General features: G+C 40.9%; 1 protein-coding gene across 1 annotated transcript; it reads right to left on the bottom strand.

The window, feature by feature from the left end:
- Positions 1–2: 2 nt before the first annotated feature.
- Positions 3–19,169, bottom strand: sec24c (SEC24 homolog C, COPII coat complex component). Its single transcript, XM_062442142.1, has 23 exons — positions 19,035–19,169; positions 16,365–16,543; positions 14,463–14,589; positions 12,525–12,694; positions 11,667–12,401; positions 11,435–11,583; positions 9,469–9,577; positions 9,251–9,378; positions 7,586–7,724; positions 7,357–7,472; positions 6,497–6,621; positions 5,985–6,176; positions 5,771–5,864; positions 5,357–5,473; positions 4,783–4,953; positions 4,422–4,518; positions 4,155–4,300; positions 3,663–3,801; positions 3,051–3,169; positions 2,500–2,679; positions 1,556–1,741; positions 398–487; positions 3–280 (listed from the first exon to the last, which is right to left on the bottom strand). The coding sequence occupies exons 2-23, from the start codon at positions 16,522–16,524 to the stop codon at positions 140–142; spliced, it is 3,630 nt and encodes a 1,209-aa protein (XP_062298126.1). The 5' UTR covers positions 16,525–16,543; positions 19,035–19,169; the 3' UTR covers positions 3–139.
- Between the last annotated feature and the right edge of the window lie 1,479 nt (positions 19,170–20,648).

Below are 20,648 nucleotides of genomic sequence, written 5' to 3'. Positions count from 1 at the left end.
CTTTAGTTTATTAGGTAAAAAAGAGAAAGAAAAAAAAAAAAAGATAAAGCGCTTTTCTTTCTTTCAACAAGGAAGGGTGTGAAAGGTGACCAGGGAGGGTCAGTGGGGTCATACAGGTGAAGGTGGGAGTTTTGGGGGCCTAGCTGAGAAGCTGGCGGATCTCCTTGTGCATGTGACACAAGAAGTCCACGTACGACGCTCCCCCGCTGGCATTCTTGTCCTCGACCAGGAAGTGCCTGAATATCAGTTCGGTTCTGTCTTCCTGTTTCACCACCATCAGCTGCAAGCAGAGGAGGAGAGAGGTGAGAGTGAGGTGAGAAATAGAGAGGGGATAGATGTGAGAGACAGGAGGAGGAGAAGGAGGAGGAAGTGAGAATAAGGTGAGGAGATTGCTCACCTTCATGTATCGTGATCTCTGTGCTCTGAAGGAGTCGATGATCTCTCTGAGCCTCTGGGAGAACGGGTTATCCAGCACCGGCAGATTTGTCTGAGAGAAGAAAGCAGTGATGTTCAGAAATGATGACAACATTAATACAAATATCATTGTACTGTATGTCACAATATAGTAAATGTTTATAAAAATCACATGACCCTCTCCTTTCCTTCCATCACATCACAATGAATACCTTGTGGTTCAAAGGAATGAACTGTATTCACTTGTTTGCTTTACATCATAAAACTCCACACGTGTAAAAAAAAAAAAAAAAAAAAAAAAAAAAAAGTATGTGTAAACTAACTATAATTTGCTTGGAGACATTATTTGAATAATTTCGCAAATAAGATATCATCACGTGATTGTGATACAAATCCACTGAAATTCAATAAACAACAATAACAGTGACCTACTGGCCATGCTGACACACAACATTAAGTTGTTAATGGTAAAAACAGAATATAAAACTACCAAGACAGGACTGATCAAACAATCCGCTCATTAACTGATTTATCTGAAATACTGACTGAAGGATCATCTGTCTTTAAAGAAAAAACACCCATTCATGTAACAAAATACGAGTCCAATCAATACAGGATGAACATTAGGTTTTCATGTGCACATACTTGGTTTAAACAATACTAATACTAGAAACATTCATATTTGTCCCTCAGTCACTGGGAAATCATGAACTAACTGGTCTTAAACTGGTATAATGGTAGAGGAAAAAAACTAAACTAAAACAACTAATATTCATGAGAAAGTCTAATTTCTGATTACTGTCTCCATGATCCTGACAGGTCACTGAAAAATGGATACAGTCATTTTTATCCACTGACAAATTGAGATTAAATATTGTATTTTATTTTTAAAGGATGATTATTATGTTTTTTATTTATTGTATTACATGATACATTGATTACCTCCCCTCCAAACTCATATAGCACTGTGATGAAGGTAAGAGAGTAGAAAAGACAGATGCTATATGAGACAGGGGTTGTGCAACTTGTTAAATTTGGACGGCCTTCTCTTGTAAACACAAACTAGGATTAAGCTGCAGGCGGTGTGCATGTCAGCCAAGTCTAACAAACACTACATGAAAGCAGATCTGTTTCCTCTCACCATGCTCGGGTCGATCTGACTGAAGCTCTGCGTGCCAAAGATGTTGAGCAGCAGCTCTTGCTGCACGCTGGCTCCTACCCACAGGAAGAGGTGAAGGCCCGTCTCCAGGAGATAAACCCCGCCTTTCGACAGCCTCTCCTCTGAGTTCCTCAATGCCACCGGCAACGAGCCGCATTCCAACTTAGTCTGAAAAGTTTAGGAGAAGTAATAATATTAGATTTATGTATTAGCTGCACCACCTACTGATCAGTGCATTTAATAAAAGGAACTGTTTGTGATATTTTCCACCCCTGCAAAAATGAATATCATGGCAATAATGTCAGATTTAGATTCTAGAGAGTAATGCACACAGCAGCATTTCATTTTCACTCTCTTGAAAGAATCAAATGTATTTTTATACGTCGCAATACAACAAATCAGGTATTTAAATAATGCTTTTTTTTAACGAATTGTGACTATGCTTTACTTTTATGCGAGAATTTCAAAACATTCGTTGTGATTTAACTATTCGTGCACAGCAATATATGCTCATGTTGACCCAAATATCCATCTTTGCTGTTTTAAATCATTCATAAAAATCAAATTTGTCAACAATAACAAAAGGGTTTTTTGATGTTTGCAAATTTTACAGCTGCAGACGGTCTTTTTTTCCTTGTCATTGTTTGAACACTGCAGCATGCAAGGTTTGCAGGTTTTAGCTTGTGTGAATTAAAGTTTGCAGTTTCAGTGAGTCAGACTGAACAGTGAGGATGTAAACACTGGTACAGACTTCGATGTGTGTCTGCAGTAAAACCTGGGTTTTTCAGATTGAAATTTACAAATGCTTTGAGAGCTGTTACAGATATTTTGAACCCTTTCAAACAAAGACTGCATAAAAGCCATGATTATGTTGATTTACTCTGCTTATATTGATATTGAGTTAAATGTTGTATGTGCAGTCTCACCAGTGGCAGCAGGCGCGGGTAGAAGAAGACATGAGTCTCTGCGACGTCCATGCAGCTGATCAGCTGCCTCAAGTAAGCCCGGTCGTCCAATGAGATGTCAGCTGCCGGCATCAGCACGTCGCTCTTCAGCACACAGTTGAGATAGACCGGTAACAGCTTCATGCACTCTGGCAGGATCAGCTGGAAAACACAAATTTTATTTAATTTCAAAAGGATCTATTTTTACAAAATAAAAATAAATCTAAATGGAAGTCTATAAGGACTTGGATTAAGTCTGGATGACAATATAGAAAGTTGCACTTTTTCTAAAAATTTAATCCACAAAATGTGTTTTAATGTGTCAAAACTGAGAATATTTACAATTATCTGATGCCTCATGTGATGCGGTGTCCTTTAGATTAGCTAATTTTCTGTTCAATACTAAATGTTTCTTTATGTGCTATTGAGCATAATGTTATGATCCTCTATGCGAATTGTACACAACCTTTATTTAACACAAGGTAAGTGACAGTGGCTGTAATGTCTGCGGGGTGTATTGATGCGGAAGTTACCTGACCAGCTGACGAGGGGCTTGCACAGTTCTTGCGGTAGCAGGCCAGAATCTGAGCGCACTGGTTAACCAGAGTGTCCCTCACTGCCTTTGTGGGGTTGTTCAGGAGGCCACGGAAAGCTGTCGCACACAAACACACACACACAGATATATATATCAACGGTGACAGGCACAACAAATTAGTCAACCACCAGGAATTGATTATGTAAAACAGTAAGGGGCAAGTTGTAAGTGATTTATTTAAAATATGTGCAGTAAAGTCTTTATCTTGTGAAAGGTTAATGAAAAATGTGCTTCAAATTTACAAAGCTGCACATTTTCCACCAAGAGCAGCTGCAGCTTTCTGCAGCTTTCTACTGACGGCTAATTTGCAGCTTAATAAGACCAGCCGGGGATAAACCGCCTCGCTTGACAGTATTTTAGAGAATGTTGCACCGTCATTTTCTCTAGTCACACCTTATTCTGAATTTATAATGTATAATGTAAATAATAATAAAGTATATATGTATATAAAGTATAATGCTGCATGTGTGAATCTGCCTCTGTTGAACCATGGGGCCAGTCACTGAATATTATAATGAAGAACCATCCTGCTGCGTGAGCTGGTCCTCACCATATTTGGAGAAGAAGTTGATGATTGTGTCGGTCTCACAGTTGCGGTAGAGGTCAGCCAGCTGAGAGCAGCAGTTGACCGCCATGTTGTGGATGCGGAGGCGTCTTTTGCCGCTGCAGCTGGTGTACAGCACCGCACACTGCAGGAAACCAATGACATGCATTTTTATTGTTTACACATGAACTTACACTACTTTAACATTATTAGTCTTACTTAAATTTCTGTTTTTACAAAATCCAAGAATACAATCACATTTCCAGGTGAAGTTTCTTCACTATATTTTAGTAATGAACAATTCATTTGTTTCTCTGTTTTAAAAAAAACTCAGATTAGGGGACTATATGAACACCAGCAGTACTCTGATTACTGGAGTTTGATCTATTCCAAGCAAAGACTGTCCTAAAATGGTTGAAATGAAAACTATAAAAATGTGTTCTCTTCTTAAAAAGGATTCTCCTCAAACAATTTTGTTATACACACAAATGTGCAGACCTGCATGAGTGCTCCCGTTTCCTCGCTGAGCTTGTCATCGTGTTTGAACTCAACAGTGATCGCCTTGTCACAGTCCAGACCTGCCAGCTCCACATCTGTGGTGTTACTCATGAAGAAGGAGCCGAAGAAGTCTGTCGCTCGGATGCCTGAGGAGAGGGGAAGGTGATGACGAAGGTGAGAAGGCGGGAAATGAGGAATCACGAAATTGGTTTTCACATATCTCTCTGTGTGACAGTTTTCTTTTGATAAAGGGAGAGTGAGACTCACCTGTGCTAGTTCGCACCCTCATGACAGCGTCAAACCCTACTAGTTTCTGAACGTCTCGTCTGAGGTCGTTCAGGAATCGCTCCTGGTCTGCCTGAGCCTGGGATAAAGAAAACACACCATGTGTTACACACAAAAGTTACATGTCACATAGTGTTAAATGATCTGGCAGCTGGTGTTTTAACAACACACTTTCAGAGGTAGAATTCATTGCATCTTTGTTTATTATCAAAATACACTGAAGAAAAAAGCTGCTGCAGTAATTCCCAAACAAAACTTCCTTGAGCAGGTTGTCTAAATATAATTACAGAATAAAGTCTGGAGCTATTCAGAATGACACTGAATGAAGAGAGTTTTTCATCACCTGGAAGTAAGTGTATTTGTAGACTGAACCTCCAGTGGAGACAGGAACCACCCCTAACGTGGCAACGTCCACATACTGGTTGGGGAAGAGGAAGAGATCGACGCAGCAGCCCTGGGCTACACACTCCTTAGCCAGAGTGTTGTAGAAACCCACCTGGGGCTGAAACAGAGACTGAGGATGACAGAAAAAGAGTGAGAATCAATCTGGACTCTTTTTTCTAGTATTAGTGTTACTTTTGTTATCTTTTTTTCAATTTAGTCTCAACCTTGTGTCAAATGTCCTTATTAGTTTTTAATCATATTTAGTCAACTTAATCCTGTTTTCTTCCAGGTTTTAGTTGACTAATAATTTCTGTATTTTAGTCTTATCATAGTCAAAGAAAACTATTTATATATATTTATATTTATATATATATATATATATATATATATAACAGTTTTAGTTTTATAAAGACTTTTCCACCCAAAGTGAATGAAATATATATATATATAGGTGCTACAACACATACTCAACTCACACAGTGACACTACAAATGTGTATACAATAAAGCACATCTTGGCACACTCATGTTTACCTTCTCCTTATCTGTCCCAATGAGCTTCTTGTCTTCTCTATTCTTTAGTTTTCCGGGAGCTTCAGCGATGGGCAGAGAGGTGTGAAACACAAACAGCTTCCCTGCACAATCTGCAGCCTGAGAAAGAAACACAGGTATCAGGTATGGGGATGCATTACGACTTGTCACCTCAGGTTTATTTACTACGAAAATATCACAGCAGCTGCTCTTTTCAATCAGAAATGTTCTGGCAACAATGTGGGTCAAGAACTTAAATTCAGGAAACTGTGCATCTCCAAAATGTGTTGTGGTAAATGGTAACATTTTTAAATAATTATATATTTCTTGTATTTATTATTTAAATTTGAAATACATGCATCAAGCCCTGCATAAGCTTTCCAGACTCATGAAATCTGCAAAATGAGACGTGGTTACCTTGAGTGCTTCCAGTCCTGCCTGTATGACGGGTCCAAAGACTGTCTCTGTCTCCCTGGTGTCTGCAAACATCTCTGGAATCTGGTCCAGCAAACTGGAAAATATAAACCATCAGTGTCACCAAACTGGGCCTTAGTATGTATAAACACCTAATGTGTATGTTAAGGTATGTGTGGGTGTGTGTGTGTGTGTGTGTGTGTGTGTGTCTGCTAACCTCTCGATTACTAGCCGGCTCTCGTTTACGTTGACCAGGAAGCCGTCTAGCAGTGGAACAAACATGTCCGATACGTCAGACACCACCAACATCTGAGGCTGGGCCAGGCTCCCCTTGACATTGTAGAAGTGCAAAACCTTGTTGTAGGTGACGAAGCCCACCCGTACCACAGACTCCATTTCTGGGTTCTCTCTGGACACAGAAACAGAGGAAGAAATGTGAACATGTTTAAGTTTCCTGACTGTTGTTGTTGCTTTTAAATAAACTAAGTAATTTCCCACTTTGAGTACTAAATGTTTTTGCCTTCCTTTAATCCCTCCTGCCTCCCCGTCTCCCCTCTGATTAGATTTGCTTCCTTTCTCCTTTACTCTTTGCTTCATTTCTATCTTCCTTTCACCCTCTTATCTTACAAAACTTTCTCCTTTGTTGCTTCCACTTGTCTCTTCTCCTCTCCCTATCTCCACTTATTTCTATGTATCCCTTCCATCCCCTTTGTGTTTATGTGTGAGTACCTGGGCAGGTAGTCTAAGAGGGCCTTGAGTTCCTGGCAGACAATGTTGACCATGCCGCTCTTAACAGCGTTGTAGGACACGTCAATAAGAAAGATGAAGGCTGGAGGCTGAGGAAGCTTGTTGTTCTGTTGGAAACAGGAAAAATCCACATATTAAGTTCACACCTGTCAACATCAGGCTTTAAAAAAACTAAAGGACACTTTCTGGGACCCCACTGACAATACATTTTACATTATGAAAAGCATTTCCTCGCTTCTCTCTCTTTTATCCTGATTCTTTCACTCACTTTGGAAATGTCTTTTTTTTTTAAGTCTGATGCTGCATGAAGCAAAACTTTAACTTGTATAGTGTCAATTACAGTAAATGTGGACAATCAACACACAGTGGAAATCCATCAGCAGTCAAGTTATCCAAACTATCACACCACATTAACATTAATGTCATGTAAAGCAGTAACACCTCAGAGTTTCATACAAGGATAAAATGTTCAAACGGAAACTAAAACGAGTGCTCCTAGAAGCTAAAACAGAAAGTGCAGCAGGAAGCCATTCTGAGCACACTTTAATGTGATGCAAGTTTGTGTAAACCAATTTTAGAGTTGGGTAAACAGTGTTTATGTGCATTTAGCCTGCACCACAGCCATGTGTATAATTTTTTAAATAAAAAAGGGAAATATGGGAGATTATACAATTATGAAACTGGAGCACAGCGGAAGAGGAATTAAAAATACGGTACAAACACAGAAAAAACAGGAGTTGACAAACAATGAACACCACAGAACATGTGATTTATAGAGTAGATATGTATGCTGTAACAGTCCTCAGTACTCCAAATACATTCATTTCTTTCACAGGACTTACTTTACAGTAGTCAACAGTGGCCTGGAACTCATAGCTGCCCAGTGAAAGCTCCGGTCTGTCATAGCAGTCCACCCTCTTACCAGTGTGGTCCAGATGCTGGAAATAATGTGGAGGAACTGGAGGAGAACACAGGAACAATAAACAGAGAACATTAATACAGTAAAGTTCATTTGGAAAATCATTCAATGCTGTTATTTGCTCACTGCACATGAACACTTTTGTAACTCACCCTCTGTGACGCAGCTGCAAAAGCCACACTGGAAGCGGCGTCCTCCCTCTATGAACTGCATGTACGGACACATGTAGGCCTTACAGCGGTTGCAACGGATTGGCCCGCCCTCACCATGGTCCACCAGGTATGGAGGGGTCTGAGAAAAAGATTCAATCAAAGGAGTGAGAAGGAATTCTTAATCCAGATTTGATTGCAGCGAGCGTGTGCGTTTTACTCATATTGTTAAGGCCAAAACACACTGCTGCCGAACAGCAACCCAACCCCACAACTGGAGGCTAGGCGGCGCAGACCCTCGCTAACACGCTACCCAGTGACGCTTTGCACCACTGTCTTATTTCCAGCCTCACCGCCCCTGAGAAAAAGTTGATTTGTACAGATGTTATGTACTAATTTTTTTTAACAATTTCTCTTGTTCCTGTATCTACAAAGCATAAATAAATGAATAAATAAACTCTACTGGCTCTACTGTCACATTACCTTTTACTGTGCGGACTGCAAACAGCCTCTCCACTTTTAAAACACTACTTAAAACGCACCTTTTCACTTTGGCCTTTGGTGGAGTATAGCCGCTTTTATTGGGTCTTTTATCTGTTTTATTTCTCTATATTATTTTTTAAATTTAATTTAATTTTTTTATTGTTTTTATTGCTTTTATTGTTTGTTTTTATTGTTTCTGCTTATTTTGCTGTAAAGCACTTTGGTAGGCCATTGGCTGTTTTAAATGTGCTATATAAATAAAGTTGACATTGACATTGACATTGCTAGTACATCCCGGCTCCTATATAACAGCTCTTTTTCTCCTCTGCTCCCGTGGCAGCTCGACTTCCTCTCCTCACCTCTTGCTGTTGCTGTCTCTTGTGTGTTTAGAACGAAGAATGATGAGGGAATTGTTGAGGTTGAGAAATAGTTTGAGCCAAACCCTAAAGAGCCACAATACCATCATTACAAAGACGGTGGCAGAAAAACATAGTGCCTGGTGAGCCATAGATCTGGAGATTGGCTTTTCATGTGCTGTTTATGATCTTCCTGTTGACATGCTGCAGAGTGACGCTTCCTATTGGTGCATCATGTGCATGATATGGCAAACCACAGTGTGTTTTCAGCTTTAAAATTACACCCTGTCCAGTCCAAATGGATTTTGGTTACACATGTAATGAGTGATTGAAAAAGGTTATGCAGCCACTCCCATCTGTAATTTTTAGAAAGATTATCCCACTGACATTACAGGCATTCCTGATAACAATTACGTATCAGGCAGAGCTCTGAAAACTAATCTTTTTACAAATCAGGCTCAGAGTGAAAACTGTCCAACTGTTATGAAAATCGCAGTGGAATATACATCTGCAGCGTAGAGCATGAGCATGAGGAGGGTGAAAGGCAAGAGGAGGATTGATGTTTAGGTCAGATTAAGCCACAATCTATTCTAAATAAAAAAGGTTTTTGCTGCAGATTAAATCTTAGGTAGCCATCAGCCTAAAGGATAATATGCTTTATATATTTTTTTATTTTCAGAGCTTTCTTTGACAGGCAATTTATTCCAGAAGTTGACAACTAAGTGCTATACATATTGCATATTTTCAAATCATTTATCTTCTGTCTTTCGCTGTCTGATACTCTTCCAATGAACACAGTTATGTCTCTGAGGATACTATGTGTGCTCACCTCATCTGGCGGCAGTGTGGCGAGCGGCTTGACAACGGCGGCAAGTGGCACCTGAGACTGCTTGGCCATATCGGCTGTGCAAGGCATATTGTAGGCCGTACAGCGGACAAACCTGGGGCTGGCGTTCCCTGAACACAAACACAATTGTTCCATTGATATTTCAAAAAGGTCACAACTTTAACTCCATGAGCTCTTTTGGTAAAGAAAGTAAAACCTACCTTGGTCTTTGACCTGAAAGTTGGTGGTGACCAGTGGTGGGGCCTGACCCCTGACCCCTGTAGTAAACGGCTCAGTGCTCTTAGCTCTGTCATCTTCGATTACTTGGATCTACGAAGGAGAGAGGGGGACAAAAATATCCCAACTTTCATACATGTTTGCATTGTAAATAAGTGCACCTGACACATTTTCCCAGGGTCTCACAGAGTCTAACATAGGAACATTTAACACCCATGCAAAAGACTTTCACACAAAGCTACACACATCTGCAACTACTACACTCAAACTGAACTAGTCATCATCTGTAGACATTTTATAGTATTTCAAAATAAATACTTCACAGTCAAGGTGACATATGGTAGATTCATGCTAAAGTTTTTTTGTGTGGATTCACAACGACGATAAAAAGAAAAGTTACAAGACAGAATTAAAACGACATTTCCCGGAAAACAGGCAGGATTTATCCAGGCATGCCATTTATGCGAGGAAGTGTGGGATACATGCAGCGCACAGAGACGGTTATGAGGGGAAGAAGTCAGAGCTTTTCCATGACTGACAAACTCTGAAAACTAAAAATTACTCTTAGTTTGTCAAAACAAAGATGGGCTTCCTCTAAATACTGGTCTAACACACAGAAACAGTGAGGTAGGAGTGAAGTGGTGGGGATGACGGTGTGGTTATGGGATCCAGTGTGTAGTAATGATAAGTGAAGGGGGATTGCCTTAAATGGAAAACTATCTTTGGACAATCTCCTTAATATGGACTCTGATAAAGGTCACAATAACGTCACTTTTATTTACAATATGTCCTCATCACAGTGTCTAAGACATAAATATCATTCTGACACGTGTGCACAGAAGTTTCGTTTGTACAGAGTATATCAGATACAGACATTTTTCATAGTATTGTTTAAATCCTACTTGATAGGAATAACATTCGTCTAGTTGCTTATATTTCTAAAAGGAGCCCATCTTTCATATCGTGACTATCACTGACTTTGAGAAAATAGATGATAAGGACAGAGGGTGGAGGTGGTGGGGTTAGCGCACGCTAGTGGAGAGGACAGGATGAAGCAGAGGAAAAGGCAGGCAGGCACACAGGAAACTTACTGGGCTGGGGATAGCGTCTGGATCTATTCTATGTCTTGATTTCTGCACAGCCGGCATGTCAGACGCTTGCTTTACATTCAAAAGTTTGTCCAGCAAATTGTGCAAAACAGGACAAAAATACATAAATACAAAAGAGTGAAAGATATAAAAAGGAGTGTGAGAAGAGAAGACTCAGCAAGATTTGTGCTGAGTAGCAGGCAGCATTGTTGTTATTCAGAACAGAAACTGATCAGAAGTATTGATTATAGATTTGTGGCACTGTAGATTATGACAGTCAAGCACAAGTAGATATAGACTAATAATATCAGTAGCCTGTTTGACACACATGCTAAGCAGCTCTACATGTAAAGAAGGTCACACACAAAGTTAAATATTAGACTTTAGGGATGATAGAGTTGGGCGATATCAGGATCATCACATGTTGGATACCATTCAGTCTTACGTGTGAAATAAAACCAATTAATCCTCAGAAGTACAATACTTCTATTCCATCATTTAAAAGTCTAATTGAGAATAAAATATTTTCTGGCCAGGAAGCAGCATAAAAATATTATTATTATTATTGAACAGGCCAAGAAACACTGTTTACTTTATACATTCTGGTTACAACTGGTTATTTTCATCAGAATCCAGTTAAATATTAGGATGATATGTAATAATATTGAACTATAGCCCAACCCTAAGATGTGCATGCACACTCATACACATCACATTCTCACACTCACTCAGGCAATGCCTTAAAGTCAACTTTCGTCATGAATACATGATGTGTGGAACAATTAAGGGACAGATATAAAGGGTCTGGAAGGCTGTCTTAAAAGTGGACACTTGGGAGTTGTTTATGTTTATATCTGCTCACCGGGCTAGGAATGGCATCTGGGTCGAGTCTTTTCTGTGGAGCCGGAGCCGGAGCTGGAGCCGGAGCCGGTGCAGGAGCTCCATAGTTTGGTTGCCCCGGATAAGGGCCTGCATAGCCGGGCTGAGGGCCCCTCACCTGCCCGAATGCACCTGAAGAGAACAAGGAAACAGCTTAGCAACGGAGAAAACTAGCAGCGATCCATTTAGCTTTCCTTTAGGGGCTGTGTCCTCACCGTTCTGCTGAGGAGGGTATCCTCCCTGCATGCCAGGCTGAGGTGGAGGCTGCTGCATAGGACCAGGAGGTCCTGGTGGGCCCTGTGGTCCTGGAGGCAGGTGGTTGCTCTGGGCCATGGATGTGGGAGGCATCTGAGCTCTGGGAGGAGGTGGACCAGAGTGGTAGGGGGATGGCTGGGATGGAGGGGGCTGCATTTGGGGTGGCATAGGGCCTGGGTATTGACCAGAGGGACCTGAAGCTTGAGGAGGGCCAGGAGGAGGAAACGGCCCGGGCTGAGAGGAAGGGGGGGGTACTTGAGGTGGGAAGGAGCCCTGGGCAGCGGGAGGTGGGCCGGACATGAAGGGAGGCTGGCTGACAGGAGATGCTGAGGAGAAGGGAGGCTGTGTCGGGGGGAAGGTCTGCTGTGCCTGGGACACAGGTGGAGGAGCAGGAGCTTGACTAGGTGGAGGCACAGGACCCGCGTAGGAGGAAGGAGGAAAAGTTTGCTGAGATGAAGGAGGCGGAGGAGCAGAGGAGGTGAACTGCTGTTGAGAGGTAGGGGGAAGAGACGAGTTGAATGGCTGTTGAGAGGGAGGTGGGCCTCCGTAGTATTGCTGAGAAGCTGCGGGGCCACTGGGAGGTGGCGGCTGGGTGGGAGCAGAGGATGCTGCAGGGGGTGAGGCTTGGGTGTAGGAGGGCGCAGGACCACCCGGGAAGGCAATACTGACAGGAGGCTGCGAGCTGTGAGGTGGAGCTGAGGAGAGATGGACAGAAAGTGAGATTGACAGACTTAAGAGACAGCAACACCACATACCATTCATCAATCACATTAGAGTAAATAACAATGTACTTGAATATAAATCGTTCTAAAGTTTACCATATCCGGGCCCCGCAGGTGTAGGGGGTCCAGAGGTGATCTGCATCCCAGTCATCTGGTTGGTGACCTGCTGCATTGAGGGTGGAGGCCCGTAGTGTTGTGGATAGGAGGGGTGCGGGGGCCCCGTCAGGTTCATAGCTCCCTGGTTGTATGGCTGAGACACAGCAGGCCTGGAAACACACAAATTATTCAGTGACTTTATGTACACTTGTGGTTTTTTCCTGTAAGCTGAAAGTAACCCCATGCAAAGTCTTCTTAATGCTTATCCTTACATACCTACCCTGATTACAAAAAACTGTTTTTCCGTTTACATGACAGTTAAGATAGAAAAGCGTCCATCATTTCATATTAGATGCTAAAATTTGCAAATCACACTCTTTATGGCAATCATTTTTGTCATTTGGAGTATGTCCATCTTTCGTGTGGATTACATTAATAAATAACTCTTACTAGCCGTTTACTTACCAAGCTTTTATTGCACCTACAGTAACGTAATGAGAATAGTTTTCTCGCGTACTTCACCTGGTTCAGTGTGTGTCTCTCCTCTGCTCCGCTGTGTGCGGAACACACGGAGAGCTCAGGCCAATGACAGCAAAACGCAGTTGAGACAATGTTTATTTTCCTCATGTATGTGAACTTGATTCATTTCAGCTCAGTGTGAGTCTCTACTGTGTTGTGGTGGCGCTACTCTCGTCTGCTCTCTGTGGTTCAGTGAGGGAGGGCCTGAGCCACACAGTGCAACAGAGCAGATACAGTGAACCAAGTGAAGTACTCAGTAAATGCTATGCAATTATGAAGCTTAAAGAACAATTTAATCCATGCAATACAAAACGAGGAGCTCATATCTACAAGAGGGTCTACTTCTGTCATCTGGACATAGTGTGGGTGTGTGCTGTATTGCGATATGTATCGTTTTCTGAATATGACATGACCTATATTAGGAGATTTTGGTCCCATTGCACAGCCCTACCACAAAGCTGCCTCTAAAGGTCCACAGCTAAACAGTTGACTATTTACTATTTTTCAATTCAGACACATTTGGTCTGCCTTCTATCCTTCAACCTGTCTTCTCACTGTGCAGTCAGTCTGCTCCGACATCAACGCACACACAACCACACACACATCTAATACAGTTAAAATAAGAAAGCTGTGGTTCAAAAATAAGGTCGTGGGTAGGGGAGAAATCTCATTACTGACTGTGTGTATATGTGGATTTACCGTAACCTGATTACTGAAGTGCATGTAAACACACAACCCATGACCTACCATACCAGGACACTACCTGACCATATGTAGTACTAAATACCTAAAGCTACAATAATAAGTTGATTAATCGATTAGTGGGTGGACAGAAAATTAATTGGTAACAATTTTGATAATTTAATAATTATTTGAGTCATTTTGTTCAGCAAAAATGCCAAATATTTGCTCGGTGGATCTTTTCAAATGTAAGGATTTGAAGTTTTTGTGTGTTATACATTAGAGTCTATTGACATTTCAAGACGTCACCATGGGCTCTTTCATCCCAATTTTCTGACATTTTACAGACAAAACGAATAAGTGATTAGTCGAAAACAAACAACAGATTAATCAATAATACAAATTATTGTAGTAGCATCCCTAACAAGCACTTAATTCAAGTTTGCTGAGCTAGGCGTTTCAAGCACCAGCGACTGTTGGCTATTAAAATTAATCGTCTGTCTCTACACAACTCACACTGTGTTTTGAATAATTTGCTTTGGTTTGTTTGAAGTATATTTTCACTCTTAACTAACCACATAACGGTCTAGGAGAAGCACCAAGTTCTGAGGTTTCAGATAAACTAAATAAATGTCAATCTGGTTTGTATCAAAAACAAAAGGATTCCAAAATTGCTTAAAAAAATTCTTATTAAACTGATGCCTTTAGGGGAAAAACACTCAATAAACACATAATTACCTGGGTGGTGCCTGTGTCATAGGTGGGGGTCCATTCTGCATGTCCCCCTGACTATGACTGTACTGATTGTACTGTTGAGGGGTTGATACTGGAGGGGGTCCAGAGGTGGGGGGGGCCCTGGCAAGACCTGAAAGGCAGGGATAAAATAAATATTACACACATACCAGGAAAAACCATAACTCCTGTTACAAATAATCCCAAATCCATTCTAATATCAATCTTTCTAATTTGAAGAGATTAGAGCAGCAAGCTTAACATGCCTATAGGCCGGTGTGGCACCCAAACACATTTTTAGAACTAACTGATTACCTTCCCAGATTTTGTCTCTGGGGTTAGGAGCACCGAAGATAACATGAAACCTGGTTGGCAAAGCCTGTGTACTAAAAAGACCAATCAGATTAATGGGACCAATGTTCTGATCATGGCTGGAAATAAACACAAACATATCTGGCAATTTTAGGAAGTGGGTGGGTCAGTCTGTGAAACCTTTTTCATCCTCAATTTCTCTTTGTTGTATTTTTATCCAAGTAGTTTCTGAATGAAAAGTGAGATGTAAAGATTCAAAGAAAAAGTCAAATAAGGCACAGCATATGTCCATCTGGAGGCTGGAATCACAACATGTGTGTAAAAACCATAAAAACCGACAGATTAACATAAAGGCAGCGATTGAACTTGAAAGATGTACCTCACATAATAAAAACTTAGTCCATATTTCAAGTTGATACAAAAGTTTGAAAATAAAAAGGTTAGTAACGGTTGCTAACTTTAGGTAGACTTAAAATATCACTGTCTACTGTGCTTTGAGAAAAGGACATGGCAGTATAAATAACGCCTGCAGGTACAAAGAGGATTCGATGATTGCGGAGCATGTGGAGTGTGAAATGAGCAGTAGAAAAAAGGAGAGGAGGCAGTTACCTAAGTCAAGAGGAGAAGAGAGGTCAGAGACTGAGTTGGCTGCCACAGCCTTAGAGGGAAAGCTTGTGAAAGGAGAATAACCTGAAATACAAGAGGGAAAGGAGGCAAATACAGAGAGATGTAGGGAAAAGTGTAAAGCCACATGAAGCAATGACAGGGCAGCTGAGATTCAAGATTAGTATGCAAAGGCACAGAGCTTTTCTTACACATACATGAACAATCACATGGCAGGAAGAAAGTGGGACACTCCAAGGTTAAAGCTCTGTGAATGCTTGAAGAGCATCACAGCAGACAAACTGTCCTCCTCTCTCTCTTTTTTGTACAAGCATGCTGTAAAAATATCCAAACCGGTTTGATATTAAGCCAAATGCTGTAACGGACCGGTAATAGCGAAATTTATGACTAGATGTCGCACATGACTCTGCGGCTCCCGAGTTGAATGTAACGAGAGTCTATAAATGAAACAGTCAGGACAACTGAGTGACACATTGTGTTTTTATTTCTCACAACAATCACTCAACTCAACGTTTTTTCTTGTGATAGTGCGCTGTGTGTAGCTGCAATGTTTCCAGGTGTTAAACAGGAAACATCACAGCTACACAAAGCAAGGCATCACTATGCTTATGACGCCAACCAAGCTAGCTAGCCGCCATGTAGGCTGGTAAGATGATCCATTGAGTCCCTTTGTACTAAAACACAAGCTGCTCTCAGACTGCTGGAAGCTATAAGCAGCCTGCATGGGATTTATTCGGGTATTGGTGAGACCTGCAGCGTTAGCCCGGGTTAGCCTACCTCCTCCAGCTTGGCTTTGGAGTCCAGCTGGCTGGACAGCAGCAGTCGGCCCTGTGAGTGTTTGAGTCTCTATGTGAGACGCTTACAAGTCACATAATGACAAAATGCTGGTTGAGTCGGTTCACATAGAATCAAACCGGTTTAAGCCGGTATATCAGACCGTCAAAACTGGAAACTGACCCGATCCTACTTTACCTTGTGGCGGAGCTCCAGGCTGGTAGGCTGAAGCAGGGCCGTTGTAGGGTGCGTAGGGAGCAGGGTATCCACCATCCAGAGGAGCATAGGTGGGCTGACCATAGCCAGGCTGGGGCTGGCCGTAAGGAGAGGCCATAGGAGTGTGCTGGTTTACATTCATCCTCAGTTCATCCCTAAATCTGGATAAAATCAGAAACAGTTACTCAATATAGTTAATAAAGACTTAACTTGTTTAGCCTGTTTCCCGACATTTTACTACTAAAGATGCTTGGAGTGTAAAAGCCTGCGAGACCGAGATATTTATAATGACAAAGATTGCTGGGATAGCCTTGGGTTACAGCCTTTCCTCATCAGACAGAAATTCAAATAACTGACCTTAGAGAGAGTGCTTGCTGCCAACTCGTTCTTTTAAAGAAAAAATGTTGCTCAATTCAGTATAACATCCTTCAGCCCGTAGAATAGTCTTTTCTTTTCAGCTTTAAACTATTGTATCGCCAAGCGCAGAAAGAGAACTGAAAGCAGTCCTAAGACAACATACTTAACCCCCGACTGAGCAGCGTGTTGGCACCATGCACCTGAACTAACAAGCAAGAAAAGCAGTTTAAAGCCCTTCAAGCCTGTACGCCTTTTGCCTCGTCGACTTTCTGCAGTCACACACAAATCATGCTTAACTTATGGCCTTAATATTTCCTGGTTCAGTCAGCAACAACACCTTTATTGGCTGTTTTGTGTTTGACTGGGTCACACCCACAGAGTGCATCTTAGTCACAAAGTTACACACTGGAATTAACAGTCAAAGTCAAATTAAAACACACCAAACACTATTTGAATAATTTGAAGTACAGCAGACACAAACCAGAATTGTCACTATTTCTCAGCTATGGGGACACAATTAAATGCTTTCTACTGTGAAGTCAGTGTGTATTGGCTCCTGGACTCCAGCATCTGTCTAAATAAAGTGTTTTAAGGTCCAAACATTTCATTTTAAAGTGGGGCTGGACAATATATCAATATTATGTGATACAAGACTAGATATCATCTTGGATTTTAGATACTGTAACATGCTATAAGTGCTGTCTTTTCCTGGTTTTAAAGGCTGCATTACAATAATATAAGTTAATTTTCAGAACTGTTGTAGCTGTTTTATTATATGCTTTTAAACACTTTACCCACTCATTTTACCCACATTACTGATGGTTGCAAAAGTAACTTTGTGTAAACATTTTCTGAAAGCACCAAAAGTCATTCCTACAATACTGTGGTGGGTATTTTGTCCAAAATATTGTGATATTTGATTTTGTCCATATTTCCAAGCCTTAGATTTGACCCACAGATGCTATAATAACATGCTATACGTGCTTTGTTTTCCTAGTTTTAAAGGCTGCATTACAGTAAAATGATGTTATTGGCTACTAACTAACAGACTCTTGTAACTGTTCTATTATTGGCCTTTACCCACTTTGTGATAATATCCACATTACTGATGATTTATCAAAAATTTTGTGAAAGTACCAATAGTCATATATTGTGATGTTTGACTTTGTCCATCATCGGCCAGCCTCTGAATTTAAAGACGCCAAAAAGTATTTCAATGAGCCGTCAACCTTGCGAGCATGATTATTTCAGTATATATCGTGTTATATTCAACTCTGCTAACACAAGCCAAAGTTAAAACAAACCAAAAACTATGTCAATAATTTATAGAACAGCAGACACGAACCACAAGGTCTTCTAACTATTCCTTAGCTATGGGGACACAATTAAATGCTTTCTACTAAGAGGACTGTGGATATTGAACTCTTGGACTCCAGTATCTGTCTAAAATAAAGGGTTTCAGGGTCTTAACATTGCATTTGAACATCCAAAGGGTGCAATTTGATGGGGGCAAGTATGGTTGTGTCACCTGTCATCTTCAACCGAGTGGTGATGTTTACACACTAACCTGGCTTCTGGAGACTGATCTAACCTATATGACAGTGTGATGAGTATCATCTAACAGACTAAACGAGCGGGGCCTTTGAATAATTCAGCAGTGTAGGTGCCACAACGAGAAATACAATCGCTGAAGCCGCACAGCTATGTAGTATGTCGGGCCTACTAAGTGACCCACACCTGCTGCTGCTACTGTGGCTCGGCTGCACAACTAAAGAACGTAAATAGGCTTTCAAACTAAAAAATCGCAAAGACAAATATCACAGAATAAGAAATGTGTTTTTTTGGGAAATAAAATGCCAATGTGACAAAGTGTGGGGAAGCTATGCGAGAGAGTACAACCTCAGTGCCGCATTAGCTCGCAACATGTCAACCAAACCCTCACAAAACACACCATATCGGGTCAACACAAGAAACGACCAAAACATAACATATTTAGATTTAACACACACACAACACTTTCAAGCTGTAGGTAGCTAACTTGAAAATAATGCTCAGCGGACTGCAAAGTTGGATAATGATGATGACAGCAGCAGCAGGAGGATGAAATCAGCTGTGACCAAATCGCCGGAGCTAGCCAGAGTTAGCACTTCACAAGCTAAGCTAATGACTGCCAGTTATTTAGCCGTGCTACAGCTATTAGCATTAGCTTAGCATTAGCATTAGCGTTAAGTTCCCCTGTCAAACCCCGGGGTTTATGGATATCACAAATGAACCGGTTTCAAACAGAAAACATACCTCCAAAGTGATGTAAATGGTAAGGCTCGGGGCAAAGCTGTTAAACCCGGCTACCGACAGACTGTGAAGCCGACGTCGTCCCGGGGTGTTTCTCACTAATCCCTTCTCGCTACCAGACAGCGGACGTCCAGCGGAACTGCTGCAGCGCTGTGCCACGTCCACTTCCGGACGACGCGGAGCGACTTCCGCCGCACTCACCTCCACACTGCTGTGATTGAGGACTGGATGTGAAGTATAATAAAAAATAAATACACTTTTCACTCTTTATTTGGTTTAAATTTTCGACTATATTTCTAGGTTGTACAAAGTTAAATGAGAAGTTCACAATTATGTTAACCCTTACATATTGTTCAGGGTCAAATTTGACCCATTTTAACATTTGACAGCTGCAACAACATCCTATACTTTTCCTAATGTGACCCACAGTATACACAATTGAAAATGATTTTTTTTTCTTGATTATGCAGCTGATACACATTTTTATACATGCAAATGTACACGTTTGACCTGTGTTTATTTTTTTCAAAAACTTAAAAACTCAAAGCATTCAAACATGTTGTTGTGTTCATCATATTCTATAAGATGTTCTCCTGGACTCTAAAATAGTGATTATGAATGTCTTTTTTTCATTTGATTAATCAAACAAAAGGATTAAACATTTATTAATGACTGATGGGGAATTTATAAATGTGAATTGGTCTAGAGACGAATTATGAGTCAGAATATGAACAGTATGTGAGGGTTAAAACAACAATCAGGTGCCCATATGTCCATTGAAAGAGTTTTTTCATTGCTGTAAAAATTGTGTTCATACTGGCTATTAGAAGATGCCCTTAATAATGTGCTGTAAGTTTATGTTCCATCATTTTGTGTGTCATGTTGTACAAACATACATATAAAAGTTAATGTGAAACTTATATGATGCGTCAGCAGTATGAAAAAGTCATATAAAGTGGATATCCACCACATTTACACTCTTTTTTAACATAAAGTTCACTCTCTGTGTTTCCTGGGTAAGTTGCAGTGGAAGTATAGCAACAAAAAGAGGGGTCTTGGCACTGAAAAGACTGTAATGTTGAAAGATCTACTTGCTTTGACTAATTTGGATGGCTGAAGCCTCATATTAGTGTCATACAAAACTTTTAAAATACATTTTGCAGATAAATTATAATAAATATGTATAAATAATAAATATTATTTACACAGACCAAGCAATATGTTTTCCACACTAGCTTTGCCATGACAACTTTCTGGCTGACTGGCTTTCTTGGCCTTTCTAAGTGTGCTCTAGGCATAGAGCCAATGGATCAAAGATGTCCTCTCAGTCATGTATCAAATAATAATAATTTGACAAAAGGTAGCAATCTGAATTGTGCTAATTATGCCAAAATGTCAGTACGTGTGGCTGTCTTCCAGCACCATCAAATGTAAGCCAGCTCTGGCCCACACATGACGGCCAGATTTGAGCTAATTTTGGCAGTTCGGGCAGAGAATAACCCCCCAGCTTTTGGGACTTGGACTAATTTACTTGAGGCAGAATCTCATGGGACTCACCCCAAATTTGAAATGATTCTAATGTGCTATTCATCACAAATCTGGCATGGATTTGATCAG

This window comes from Scomber scombrus, chromosome 21 (genome assembly GCF_963691925.1).
Source record: "Scomber scombrus chromosome 21, fScoSco1.1, whole genome shotgun sequence".
NCBI lineage: Eukaryota > Metazoa > Chordata > Actinopteri > Scombriformes > Scombridae > Scomber > Scomber scombrus.
Note: the sequence above shows the minus strand (reverse complement) of the source record. Positions and strands in the feature narration are given on the sequence as shown.